This window comes from Columba livia, chromosome 1 (assembly GCF_036013475.1).
Source record: "Columba livia isolate bColLiv1 breed racing homer chromosome 1, bColLiv1.pat.W.v2, whole genome shotgun sequence".
Taxonomy (NCBI): domain Eukaryota; kingdom Metazoa; phylum Chordata; class Aves; order Columbiformes; family Columbidae; genus Columba; species Columba livia.
The window spans coordinates 30,056,047-30,070,724 of NC_088602.1; the positions used below are offsets into that span (position 1 = coordinate 30,056,047).

A 14,678-nucleotide genomic window follows, 5' to 3' on the forward strand; every position below is an offset into this window, starting at 1 on the left:
TGGGTGGGGGCCAGCAGGGGTTGATCCTTGGGGCTGGCTAAGTAGTGCTGTGAGGGCCATAAAGCTGCATGGTATTTTTCAGCAGCAAGTCACGTTGGTATCATTTGGCAGCATGTATATTTGGAAGGGTTTGAAAACTGTGTAACATGTCACTCTTCACAAGCCCAGAGGCAAGCAATATACATCCAGTTGCCTCCAAGCACCCCAAGCAAGGATTCATTTAGTCTGCACTTCTGTATGAAAACAGCCCGCGGCTGTCCATCAATGTATATGTATTCAGCAGTTGGTGGCTAATTCAATATGAATCTGCACTGCTTGTGTTTCGGATAGAAGGGAAACAACATTTTGCCTTTTGCTTACTGCAAGTAGAAGCAGCTTTCTATTACTTCACACTGTTATTTTATTATCCCAAAGTGCTGCAGGCATATTATAGGACATGGAGAATTAACGAGTCCTGAATCGAGGAAGTGGCAGTTTGCATACAGGCAGGACATGAAAAATGAGACAAGAGGAAAAATAAAAAGATGGGGAGTGAGAAAGGAAGAGACAACAGTGTGCTTGGAGACTAATTGCACAGACACATTTTAATCGGCTTTAGAATTGTATTGGGGTTTTTTTGTAATTCTAATATGGTTCAAGCTAATATTTAATTCATGTTTGTTGCATAACTGACATACACAGAATTAAAGAAAAAGGGTAATTAAGCTCAAAGGCTTATGTCAACCTCAGATGCTGAAATGAGGATTGTACCCTCCCTAAGCTCCCTCTATAGTCAATAAAGTGGAGGTGTGAAGTGTGTCTCTCCCTGGATGTTGTCTAGAGACGAAGCCTACAGAAACCACTTCCCTAATGCAGGACCCTCGGCTACATGCCTAAAACTAAATGGGATGACTATGAGTCTCTCTGTGTGCTCTCAGGGCCAAACCGAATTCCTTTTGTCCTCTCTTCAACTTCTTTCTGTCCTAGAATTTATTTGTCTTAAATCTAGTCCTTAAGAACAAAAATAACAGTGTTAGTAATATCCATAATAATTTCAAACATTGGCACAAACCATTCAGATTCATGATGTGCATTGGTAAGTGGCTTACAAAATACATTTTTTTTTCTTATACTCAGCTATTTAGGATACTAAATTCTGAAGTTTCTGTAAGTCTTTTAATCTTTTTAGACTACTATACACAGTAAATATTCCCTTTGACAAGATCATGTATTAGAAAAATTAAGTAACAAGATAAAAATCTCCTTGGTCATATAGAGTCTCTGGACATCAAGCAACTTTGTTCCTTCCTATTCTTTCCATCCCTGTTTTAAACACCCCAAGTATCAGTTTCTATCAGTTCCCCTGGAAGAGGATTTTCCCATTAGGATACCTCAAGAGTAAAGCACTCATGGGTTTTAATTGTGACAGACTGGGGCCATACTGGGCCTCAGAGGTTCCAGGCCAATTACATGGTCTTGCAGCAAGCTACTTCCTCTGATAGATATTATAGATAAAAGGAGAGAGACATTCAGGACAGAGGCTGAACAAATGGAGGACTGTTCCCTTTATAGGCACATAATGAGGAAAAAAAATGATCAAAAAGAGTACTGAAGCAGTGGGAGGTGCTGAAAAGGAGGGCTCATCGCTCAGTCAAAAGACACATCAGTCTGTAAAGAATTTGAGCTCAACAGCCAGGCCACCAGCAAATAGGAGCTGTGAACATGTCAAGAGACATTAAAACAGGAATGTAGAAGCTTGAGATAAATGTGGGACCTCGATTCCCGTTAGCGCCATTGAAGGATCAGGACTGTACATTATCGGAGAGTGTAAGATACAAATGTGAGCACAAATGGTCGGTCCTGAGCAATCCTCTGAGATCAGGGGGCACTCATCATTGTTGATTAGTAATACAGAGCCTCAAAACACCCAAGAAAGGGAAATAAGTAAGTAGTTGCTAGCACAACTTGCAGTTACTGAGTATGGTATACAAAAATACTCTTTGGGTAAGAAGCACAATTGCGTTCCATCTCTGCATCACACAAGCAATGTAAATACACCAGCACTACACTGTGCTTGGGTTACTTTGGCATGCTGACCAGCCATGGCACAGCATCACCTTAACACAGCTACAGCGGTGACATCTACTCTAATAAACAAACGTGCTCAAGAGAACCATCTGGGACTGAGGCCAACTTCCATGAAACACTCTGCACCTGTACCATTAAAACCTCTTGCCTTCCAAAACAGACTGGCAAGTGGTCTGCCAGGAACAGTCCCTGGGACATGGGAACGTGATAAAACAAGTCCCTGGCCCACAGTAAAACACACTCAAAAATCACATGGGGGAGAGCTAGATGGTCCAATCCAAACTGAGGCCATCAATCATTTTAAGTATTCAACAATATGGAAAACTCTGTCCAGTGCTCAGGGACACCCCCATATGCTGTTTAATGCACTGGCATGGCTGTAACTACATTTCCCAGCCAGGCAGCACCTCCACAAGGCAGTCCGCTGTGTAAAACACACATCTCTCAGGTTATTTTAATGCAGTACTACACCATGATATGCCCAAGGTCTCAAGTGCCAGGACTCCTTAATCCACCTAAAAAATGAAACTGTGGAAAGTTTACCAGCTCTTCTGCTGTCTCCACCCTTTACTTACGTGGGACTGATGCAACAGCATGTGCTGGATTCCCATTTCCTTTGCCTTTTCTACCTAGCATTGCTTCAGATTTTACTGTTTCATATTAAGAGCTGTATTTAACAGCTTCTTTGCCTCATAAAGTGCTCCACAGGGCACATGGGAAGATTTTATATCAGCTAAATCACAATGTGTGAGTCGGAAGATTTAGCTTTGTAGCTCTGTCTTGGATTTCTTCTCACCAAATTCCTGTCTGTCACACTACAATCTGCTCCACTAATATCAGTCCAATGCAAATCCGTTACCTTCACCATACATCTATCACATCTGGAATATTGTGTCCAGTTCTGGGCCCCTCAGGTCAAGAAGGACAGGGAACTGCTTTCCCTTATGAAGAAAGGCTGAGGGAGCTGGGTCTCTTTAGCTTGGAGAAGAGGAGACTGAGGGGTGACCTCATTAATGTTTATAAATATATAAAGGGTGAGTGTCACAAGGATAGAGCCAGGCTCTTCTCGGTGACAACCAATGATAGGACAAGGGGCAATGGGTATAAACTGGGACACAGGAGGTTCCATTTAAATTTGAGAAGAAACTTCTTCATGGTGAGGGTAACAGAACACTGGGACAGGCTGCCCAGGTCAGTTGTGGAGTCTCCTACTCTGGAGACATTCAAAACCCACCTGGATGCTTTCCTGTGTAGCCTCATCTAGGTGATCCTCCTCTGGCAGGGGGATTGGACTTTCGAGGTCCCTTCCAATCCCTAACATTCTGCGATTCTGTGATTCTGTGATATTTCTACTTCTGTAATCAAGACAACTGCAATGGAATAACTCAGAGCATCTTGTCTTAAAACACCCTGCTCTGGATTTCTAGTCGAGGGGTAAAGTCAGAAGATGGGTTCCCATCCCTCAGCTGTAACTACCACACTCAGGAGCTTATTAACAAAAAACAGTGCATGAGGCCCTACGTGAGAGACATCATCATAATCATAATATAATGAGTAATCTTTCAAGACGCATCTGATGGGGCAGGACCATACTGTACTTTAGTGAGCATCAGGACTGAGGTGTCACGTACCTGCCTTTCCAAAGCCAGCAGATGTGTCACCCTCCCAGGGTCCTATCACTCTTAACTAACAACAGAAGCAGCCTTACACCAAACACCTAACATTTGCACAGCAACAGGTAGCTGAGGTGAACCTCGCTGCCTGCTGGGACCCAGCCATCACCAGTGTCAGCCTAGACCTCCTAGCCACCAGAATATGATTTAAACTCTGTCTCAGCATCACTTTTGGTGCCTAGTCCCAGTGCCACATGCTAGCAGATCTGCCTGCCCTGCGGTTAAACCAAACAGCTTTGCTCCACCGATTAGATCTGGTTAGAAATAGTGCCTCACCACCAATTTGCAACAAATAGCTCAACTTTATAGTATTCAAATGCCAAATCAGAGACAGGTTGTCTAACCTTGGCATGTCTGGAATGATGGATATATAGGAAGTGAAAGCCTCAGAAAAAATAAAAAAGAAGAAACTCCAAGGTAAAAACAGGCCTTAAAATAGATTTCAGCAGCAGTGATTTAAATTCCTGAGAGTTTCTCATAAATGGATTAAATATGTGACAAAAGACTGACATGTCATATTGAAGGACTACCGTACAAATGACAAAGTCATAAATGTTGAATCTCTTTAAGCTAGAAACATGTCACATGAAAACAACCTCTCACTCCAATAAACCACTCAACTACTCATTTGTTAATTTAAGCAACCCATTCTGAGGACACACATGAATTACAGTTTCTCAATACTTTCTATTTTAAGTGTGGTACACCACCTTTTTTATAGGCTGCCTTGTCTCCTATTAGCAATTGTATTTTCTGCTTTAAAGTCTCATGCATTTTACAGAACTGCAACCAAAAAAGAAAAAAATTCGCTCTACCTAACAGATAACAGAGGCTCAAATAATTTGTGATTTGCCCAGGGTCACACATGCAGCTACAAGGAAAACCAATAAACAAGTATGGCACAGTAAAAAAATGAACATAATCTCTGCAAAATTAATTTGAGGGATAGAACCACAGGAGAAAATGATAAGGAGGGAACACCCCCCGTCAATATGACTGTAATCAAACAGTAATGGATTTTGCTAAGCAAATTATAAAAATATCTGCTGCATGGTACAGCGCTCTAAGCTTCAAGCATCTTTTGTTTGTTTTGCAATAGGCTTCTCTATATTTCATTGAACTGTTCCTTGGCCATTGCCTGCTATCAAGGTATATCAAGTATAATTTTCCTTCTTCTTAAAATTCATCAAATACTCAGCAATTAACTACTGACAAATTCAGTTTGCATCATCAATATTTAGGTTTTAAATTAACTGTACAGAAAACAAAACAAAATAACAAACAAAACCCCTTGTACTTCAATAATGTCTTCCCACTTTCTCTAAAAACATAATAAATTATTTGAAACATAAATGGAAATGTTGCGAGTTCAAATAATTTAAGTAAAAAGTTAAAACTCCTTGAAAGTTTAAATTACTCCTAACAAGGAGAAAATGAAGGGTTTAGGCAAACCTTGATACTATTAGTAAGCTAATGATTAAAGTGTGAACCCTTTAAGACAGGCTCTCACAGCTGTTTAAAGGAACAAGTGAAGTTCTGCTGGGAATTGTCACATATACTCAAATTTTCATTAATGTCAATTATCTCACTGAAGTGTTATGCTCAGTTAAGGCATACACGCTCGATAAATAGGAGGGAGCATTCCTATAGAAGTAGTCCTTGAACACAGCTAACAGGACCAAATAAAAGTTTAGGAATCAAAAATTTAAGACTTTAGGTCTGAGAAACTCCGCATTTTCCACATTCACTATGTGTTACTCGGGCTATCAGTCCTGAACACAATGAATTCAGCTGATGCTTTGCCCTTGACATTAGTGATAGCAAGAATCTCTCTCATTGCTTCAAAATTACATACCTAACGATTCCTAAAATTGTTTTAGTTTGTTATCTTTGGAGTTTCAGACTCAAAAAACTTTACTATTCAGAGTAAAGAACAGTGAAATAATGGCATTTGCATGGGTTGTATAACCAAGAAAATTTGAATATTTCTACAACTCATTTTAGGTAACTTGGTATTATTTTTTCTAGCCTTTGTTTTGCTTTGTTTTGTTTTTCTTTACAATTTATCTACCATTCTTTAAATATACATATTTATCCTCCCTTCAATTCCTTTCTTCCACTTGTTTTTCCCTGTTTGCTTTCTAATCAAAGACCAAAGAAAGACCATTTACTTCTTCCTAAAATGTCAGGTTTTATAGTACAAATCCACTACTAAAATTATTACCATAGAAAGCTCTCTGTCTCACATTCTTCTGGGCTAAAATATTTCAGTAGCAGATAAAGTAAGGTTTTTAGACTAAAAAGCCCAAGAACACAATACCCGAAAAGCCACAGTTTGTACAGGCAAAATCTTTAAGATCAAGGATGGTCAAACTCTTTCAAATCTCATTAATAAACAGCCAATATAAACTAATTGGCTTATATGTTTTACTCCCTTTATTTAGGTACTTGACAACACCAGCTCAATCCATTCTTATTGGATTCAGGAACGCATAATACACTACTTTTGTTCAGCAGCCTCTTTGCCAAACCCATTTATCGAGGCAAATGCAGTAAGAGGAAGGTATTTTCCAACAGATTAGGAAAATGAAGGCTTCAAACTGTAACCAGGCTTGCCTGTAGCACAGAGTTTTGCCTGCTCTTGTAGCTGGAAGCCACAGCAAAACCTTAAGGAACATATGTCCCATGGAATACTTGATGTATTAGATTGGTTAGCTGCTATAAGCAGCTTCAGAGGTATGGGCTCCGCGTAAGAGCTCACACATCATTACATATGATCATCAACATGACAAGGGCTTGCAGCCCTGGATTTACTACAGTCACTTTCCACTATTGTTCCTGGAGTGACAGAAAGGGACCACTTCATGTAGAACTGTTACCTAATTATGCTGACAGTTGTCTCTCCTTGTACTTTCAGAGGATCATGGCTGAACTTCAAAATAGGTTGGGTTTTGTTGTTGTTGTGTTGTTTGTTATTTTTTTTTTGGTTTGGTTTGTTTTTTTACCATTGAATAATTGGAGAAAAAGGGAAACAGCTCAGTTTAGCACTAGCTATGATGGGACTGAAACAAAGCAAAAAGCAGATCTAGTAAAAGGGAAAAGCAAGTGCTGTGAACAGTTGGTTTGGTGAGAAAGCTGAAATATAAACATTGTGAAAGAGACATACGCAACATGTTTATCAGACTAAAATAGCTGCTAAACAGAACTAAAAATAATAATTGAAATGCAGAGATCCATTGCTTTTCAAAATAAACTTCAGTGCAAAGCACTGCAGTTATTAATTGCCATATGTCATTGTTCAAATTCCTCAGACAGACTCTTCTGCTAACCTACCCCTTCCAGTGCTGAGCCTGGGACAGGGATGCTTCATAAAATCATCAGTTTTAGCACCTCCTCAACACCAGACACAAGCAGCTGTCCTGCTGGTCACTGCGGTCTAAAAGCTAATGTCACCAGCTGGGTCACATCCTTCCAAGAGCCACTCCCAAGGAAACCCCAGCTTTTCTAGTCCAGATAAACACCGCAAACTAAGAGTGAGTTGACTCACCAAAGATTTTTTGAGCTTTGAACCAGCCATGAATTCACTGGTTTTTGTTGTTGTTGTTTTGTTGTTGTTTTTGTTTTGTTTTCCCCACATTCCCCCAAAATGAATTAACACCCTGTTATCCCATTTTCTGGAAAGAGGCCTGAATTTTTTTCCTTTAAGCTCATGTCACATAAACCACTTTAAAACTCACCCCATTAGGTGTGTCCACAATACTACAACTATATAAACTATATAAGGTGATGGAAAAAGTCCTTAACTTCCCAGACCACAGAAGAGATTTTAAAATTATTTAATTAATAGTTGGGTGTGTAAAAATATCACCATATTCCATTTCCACCTGTTTTTTAGAAAAAAAAAACTCTTTACAATTTTGTGTTTACAGTTTTGTTATGCTCACAGTCCAATACACTGGTGTGGTGCCCTGATGCAACAGCAGGTGCCCTTATTCACCAGTATCAGTTTGAGTTTAGGTATCGCCTTTCTCCCTGAACCTCAGCATGTGCTGCCACAGTAGGAAGGAAAAGTCAAAGAAAGAACAGGAACACTGTTTGACCTTGTTGCCAAGGGAAGTATCTGTGTATGTGTACACCTTCATGCTCACGCAGCAGCCAGACTAGAGACCAAAGGAGACATGCCAGACAAGGAGCGGGGAGAAATACAGTTGGGAAAACAAGAATGGAGGAGGAGGAACACCTAGGAGAGAACAGTGTTAACAGGAGTGGGCAACCTCCTTTTGTCCTTCCAGCATCAGAAAAGGAGCAAAGGCTCAGTGTTGTTCCTGACAAGATGACATGGCAGCAGCATGTGGGACAGGCTGGAAAGCACTTCCCAGTCTCTCCCAACGAGATGGGCTGAATGTGGGAGCTGAATGGGGGATCCCACGGAGCACCCTTGCAGCTCCATGATTTCAGGAGAAGTCATCCAGTTAACAAACACAGCACACCTCTGGCAGCTGGGTCACGAAGTCAGGAAAAAAAGTAATTCTCCTTGCCTCTGATATGACACAGGTTGGACAACTACTGGCAAAGATTAAAGCACTTCACAGAATGGTACAATGAGTATCATGACAACAGCAAGCTGGTTTCAGGATGCCTACAAATCTAACCTGCTTTTGTGGCTCTCTGATGGTCCTTCTAAGGAGTCAGCTCTGTCTGCTTGATGTTGTCCAGGTGTCACTGCCACAAGGACAGCACAGGTAGCTGGGCATGCTTCCAGACTATCCTCAACACAAGTTATCCTGGCATATGGGGATGGTGCAGCACCAAGCCCTCACCAATGTGTCTACAGCCCATAAAGCACTGTGCTGGGCCCCACTGCTGAGGCAGCACCATGTGCTTTGGGGCTTGAACTTAAAGCCCATGGCCACGACCTCTTAGTATCTTCCTCCCCACGTGTAGAAGGATGATGATGGGGAGCTTTCCCCAACTCAACCGAAGGAGAAGGTAAATTCCCTGGGGCTTTCCAAGTACGGTGATGCCCCGCGGCAGAGGCGTTCCCTGTTTCCCCAGGGGATCGCACAGGATCCCCGGCCCCGGGGTAGTCGGGGGGAAGGAACTATTGGTCTGGGCGGAGTGCGGTCCCATCTGTGGGAAGAAGGCTCAGCTCGAGACACAGCCGCACCCGCCGCCCCAGTCCCAGCCCCGCCGCTGCCGGGACGCGCTCGGCGGCGGCCGCCGGCAACAAGTGCAGCCGCCGGGCGGGCGCTGCGGCCCGGGAGGGAGCTCCCTCCAGCCACGGCCCGGGGGAAAAAGGTTAGAGCCCCCTGCCCGGCCCCCGCCACTCACCCGCCCGTCTCGGCTCCCGAGTCCACGCAGTCGTCCTCGCCGCCGGGCTGCTTCTCCATGGCGGCGGCGGTGGGGCTCCACGCCCGCGCTCCCGCGGGGGAGCGGCCGCTGCCGCCACCTGCCTCTGCCGCGACCCGCCTCGGCCGCCGCCGCTCCGCCGTGTGCGACAGGCAGCGGCTCCGCCGCCCGGCCCGCCCCGGCCCGCCTGCCCCGGGCTCGGAGCCGCTCCTCCGGCCCGGCCTCCTTCTCACCGCCCGTGGCGGGCGCCGAGCCCCCCTTCCCCTCTCCCACCGCCCTCCTGCCGCGGGGGAGCCCGGGCGGAGGGAAGGGGACTGCTCGCCTTGCCCGGGTCTCTGCAAGTGCTCCCGTCCCGCAGAGGAAACCTTCCATCCACGCTTGCCGACAGCCCACTGTGTTTAGGTGGCTTGTAGTTTAGAAACTACTTCAGCACCTTCATTTTGTTTTTCCAGTTGGGAGAAGGGCTAAAAGGTGCGACACCCCGTTTCCAGTGAAAGTTAAGAGAGCCTGTTGGATGGATGTCATCACTATCCGTCTTTGGAGTATATCCTGTCTACAGCCTTTTATTTGAAGTCTTTTGCTGTGCTGAGCTTTCTCCAATCTCCCTTAGTGCTGCCCAGCACTTGCTCATTACATCCAATACAATAATTTTGAAATTACACAGATAAGTGGGCAGAGGATGGTTTTCCAAGCCCATGAGAATTTCTGTAATGATGGCAAAAAAATGATGTGATGCAAAAGGCGCATTTTGAATGCTCCCTGTGGAGAAATGCTGATGGAGGAAAGCCTACCAGTAGCAGGGCAGTTGTGTTCAACAACCTGAGAGTACAGGGAAAAGTTGTGGGTGAGCTCCTGTATTCTGTGCATGTCATGTGAACCTGCCTGTTTTGTTTTCAGAGGTGAACACCTCTCTGTTTCTCCATCACACAAATACAAGTGTTGACCCATATAAGTGTGAACCAAGAGCTCACTCAGCCAAAAAAAAAAATCAGCCTTTCCTTAATCTCCTCAGTTATTCAGACTGTAGCAGAAAACAAGAGAAGGGGACAGAACTGATTTGTCAGCTTGTGTCTCCAAACTGGAAGACCAGCACTTGTGTCTCTTCTGGATCAAGTTAAAATATGGAACTGGGAGGTGGTGGTCGGTGTTCCCCACAATCTAGATACAAATTGTGAGACAACTGAAAAAAATAAATCTACTCCGGAGCTGGCAAACATCTTCTATTAATGTTTTGTGGAAAAAATATCAGGTTTGATGAATTCAGATTTTCTCTTCAAATTGTTCCACCTACCAAATTACTATCAGCTGCAGGAGATGGCCACTTGAAGAAAGCGATCAGAAGTAAAAAAAATAAAAAATAAAAAAAAGGTGGAAAAACTCAGTATTTGAAAAATAAAATGGACCAAAATGTAAAAATATTCTACACAAGACAATCTTACATTGGCTGAAGAAGCGCTGAACTGGTTTCGTTTGTCACCAGTACTTTTTTAGTTATGTCTACATTGCGTGGTATTGATGTCCTTCATTTCAAGATTAATTACACTTGCCAGTGGTCAATCAGGCTGTATAAAGTAACACAAATTAATAGTAACATCTAGCATTGTTTAACAGGCTCATGCTGGGTGTAGTTCATGCCACTGTTGTCTCTAATAGTGTATGACCCTGGTTCTCTAATCTAGGTGTGTGTAGGATGCTTGTAAAATCAATGGAAAGGAGAACAGCTTGAGAAAAGCTGTCAAGGTGGTCATAGCATAGTGTAGGAACAGTGAGCAGGCACCAAACCCAGAAATGCTTGTTATGAAACTGGTGAGTTCCATCTGCTCTGTCATGGAGAGAGACACTGGGCTTGTGCACAGTCATGTGGCCTCTTAGCATCACAGGAATTCAGTCCGCTGTGTGTCTCCAATGATCTTTAGAAGAAACTTTCAACCTCTACTATTCATCAAGAGTTCGAAAAAAATCATTCTATAGGAAAGCTGATCTTTAATCTGTTTTGAATATCTGGCTAGGTTTGCATGCATGTTGTTTTGAAAGCAGTATAAATTTTTCAGTTTATGTGAAGGATTTCACATAGATATTCCCATAAATATAAGGCTTTAGATACGGAATAGGCCCCTTTAATTACAATCCCTCTTCCATCGTTTCCCCAGCAAGTCGCTAAACGGTAGTTTGGACAGAATGCTATAGAAATTGCTCATACAGAACAGTCCTGTACAGGTACCTACACAGTAGTTCAGAATGTATGGAAACAAAATTTTCTGTCTCTTGTGACTGGTAAACTGCCATCTAAACCAGTTTACTCACTAAATTAAATGCATATGATTTCTTTTAGGACCAGGACCAAAATGCTGTTCCTGGCTATGAAAGTAACAGTGGCATAAGCAGGTTCTCAGCTTGCTCATATTTGAATTATCATATTCTGGTAAGAGACATTAACATGTTTTCAGACACAATGTGAGAGATTCATCCAAGTCCAGAGAGTGGAAAACCTGAGACATAAATTCAGTATATCTTGATTCCCAGCTTCAGGCTCTGTTTTGGGAATGGGTAAATATTTATTCTTCATCAGTTGCAATGGCAGTGGAGGACTCTGAGCCTCACAAAGGAGGTTTCAGTCGTCTGTGTTACCAGAATTGGACAGGCCTTGCTGGCCCTCCGATTCTTAGTCTACACATGTGCATTTGTTTAGTTAGTGCAACTGCGCTCAAGAGCAGGTCACTTCCATTTGCTTTTCAGTGTGATTTCGAAGTGAAATAAATTGACTCTAGCCACTGTTGAACTGATTTAAGATGTAACCAAACCTCCTTAAATATTTAGAAATAGGTTTAGTTAAGTTGATACATTTCTGTATGTAAAATTTTAGGTGGTCAGCTAATAGATCTTTTCCATCTCTGACTTTTATTATTCTAGTTAGTTATGTTTAAGCACTGGCATATGAGAGGATCTGGAATAGATTTTATGCTGCATTTAAGATTAATTTATTCCATCTGTCCCAGCAAAGGAAAAAAGAAACATATGAAGGAAATATATAATTAAGACAGTAAGTAAAGCTACCGCAAAATCTAGGCTCTCTTATTTATATATTTGCCTCATTTAACTCTGTTTTATTCTGGTCTTTCACATAATTATGGTGAAAAGGAGACTTCTCTGCATTAAATTCCAAGCATTTCAGGGATTTTAATGAATGAGGTGTTAAGTCCAGGCCTTTACTTAGATTTTCTCTGTTACCTATGCTTCACATTATCTTCTCTGTAGGGTTTGTTGAAAAGAGAAAAGTTTTAATTACTTTCTTATGAGGCTGTGATATCAGTTTAAAAATAAGGATAACAGTAAAAATATTCCTAGGTTAAATTTCCTCAATTTTCAAGCCTTTCAATAAATGGCATTTAATAGCAGTGGTCACAAAAACTCAGATACAAAAGTATCAGGAAACATCTTCAAATATGCAAAAAAGTAAAGCAGTATATTGTCAAAACCAAACACTGAGGGTGTAAAATTAATGCTAGTTCTGCAGAATGTTCTCTTACTTCTAGTTGCCTAGGGCCAGATCTAAAATAGGACTCAAGGTACTTAAAGAAGGATGTAAAATGAATTTTTATGACTGTGTTCAAATCTGTTGTCATAATAAGTCCTATACAGTGGATAATTAGGAGGTATCTGCCTTCCAAAGGAAACTTTCCATGTGGCTGGTGCTGTATGTCTAGACTGTACATGGTTAACTGTTTCAGCTCATATCAGCAAAGTTAAGCATCACTTAACTACAACCTCCAGCTGCTCTTACCTCTGTCCTCACAGAAGCAAACACAGGCAGCAGAACCTCCTCCTCCTCATCCCTCATATAATGGTCTTAGTAACTGAGAACATGGTGTAGGAGAACGAGAGCTGCAGCCTCGAGCTGAAGAAAGGCAGAGTGGAAAGCTGAAAGATGAACTGCATCAGATCATATGCGTGCTAAACCAGAAGAGGAAGCAAAAGCATCAATTTCCCTGATGAATCCACACCTGGATTGAGATTTCAAACTCCTTTATGCTCCCTGAGTTCTGCCTGCTGGGATATCAGCTTTCCTGCTCCCACTGTGAGGATGGAGAGCAAGCAGAAGAGTGTGAGTCTGGCTCTCCAGCCCAAAGAGAAGTGAGCAAAAAGAAGTGGCTGTTTTCTTCATTTCCCGTGTGAATATTCTACCGACTCTGGTATCACTTATGGGATATTTCTACCTTCTCCCCTATGTTTCTTTCTACACAATGGCAGAGCTTCACTGTAGGGTAGGGAGAAAGAAGAATAACGTGTCCCTTTCCATGTAGGTGAAATTCTGATGATAAGGGCACTCAATTCTGTTCTTTTAATGTGGCATTTTGGATCTTTCAATTTTTCTGTGCTGTTCCAAAAGAAAAGGGGACAGATGCCACTGTAGTTCCTTCTGGCATTATGCTATAAATCAGAGAGTCTTCCTAGTTTTTGAGAGACAGATCATGATCCTAGCTTAGCAAAGAATGCAGTACCATAGAGGAAAAAATGACAAATATGATAAAAGATAGGATTTTTCATTCCCAACTAAAACTTTTCAAAATGGACTACAATCATGCTCTCTCCATCCTCTGCTACCTGACTCTGGAGGCAGAATCTTGCCCCTAATAAGGGGTTCTGGATTCCATTCCTGGCACTTTCCATCGCACTCTAGGTGTTGCAGTGATGAACTTCTCAGTTTACAGGATCTGGCATTTATAGAAAAGGTTTTTTCCTTTAGTGCTCCCAGTGGAAATTAGTACTCTGCAGGTCAAGGCTTTGTGAACATTCACTACTGGACTTAAGACACTGAATTGTGGATTAAAAAAAAATTGAGACAATTGCAGTTTTGGAAGGAGGAACAGAGTTACGGCTTGGCATGTGGTTCAGACTTCATGCTAGGTCAGCCCGAAACGGCTGACTTTCAAACTGGGAAATGCTGCCAAAATACTTGTGGCAGTTTCTCACATAGACTGTTGAGTTGTTGGTTTTTTCAAGGGTTATGACTAGGTCAGTTTCATTTGTGGTAGGTCTTGAGCCAGACGCCCAACCTCCTAAAATTCTACAATTTTGAGGTAAAATACAACTATGCTATAAAAAGCTGTTTCTTCAAAGCACTGAGGTGAGGGTTTTCAGTGGAGTTTAAGGGAGTTTGGTTCCCAGGTCCCACTCTTTTATGTTTCATTTGAAAACCCTAGCATGCACACTCCTACCAAAGTTCATGGTACAGTGCAGAAAATATGTATTTTATAAGCAAATGGCTCTTTTTTACTTGAATTCTAGTATATTAAATTTTTTATTGAAAACTTCTAGTATTCAGTAACAACTTCTATAAAAACCTGAGTGTTTGGAGTCCCTTTCTCTATCATCCTGAAGCCCAGAACTCAGTGGGAGTACAAGTGGGAGCAGAGCTGCACCCCATCTCTATGCAAGCATCTGGTTGAAGGCTTGACTAAGCTGAGTGATGGAAAGCCCTTTTCAGGGGAAGTCGAGGTGACTCTGTATTGTGGACTTTAAGGGATTAATCCTGTCCTCACACTGCAAATGATCCCATTTGGATGGATCTTTTCAGTGGATGTAATCAGT

The 14,678-nt window shown here is 42.1% G+C and overlaps 1 protein-coding gene across 5 annotated transcripts in view; it reads right to left on the minus strand.

The window, feature by feature from the left end:
• Positions 1–9,771, minus strand: part of FAM124A (family with sequence similarity 124 member A) — a 48,909-nt gene extending 39,138 nt beyond the window's left edge. For 2 of the 5 annotated variants that reach the window (XR_010470418.1, XM_065053056.1), the window contains exon 1: positions 9,072–9,770. Coding sequence is in view for 3 of the 5 variants with exons in the window: in XM_065053056.1 (XP_064909128.1) it covers positions 9,072–9,130 (59 nt within the window). In the remaining 2 variants the exon portion in view is untranslated. Of the gene's footprint in view, positions 1–9,071 lie in introns of all 5 variants that reach the window. The other 3 variants (XR_010470412.1, XM_065053038.1, XM_065053049.1) reach the window with 2 other exon arrangements.
• Between the last annotated feature and the right edge of the window lie 4,907 nt (positions 9,772–14,678).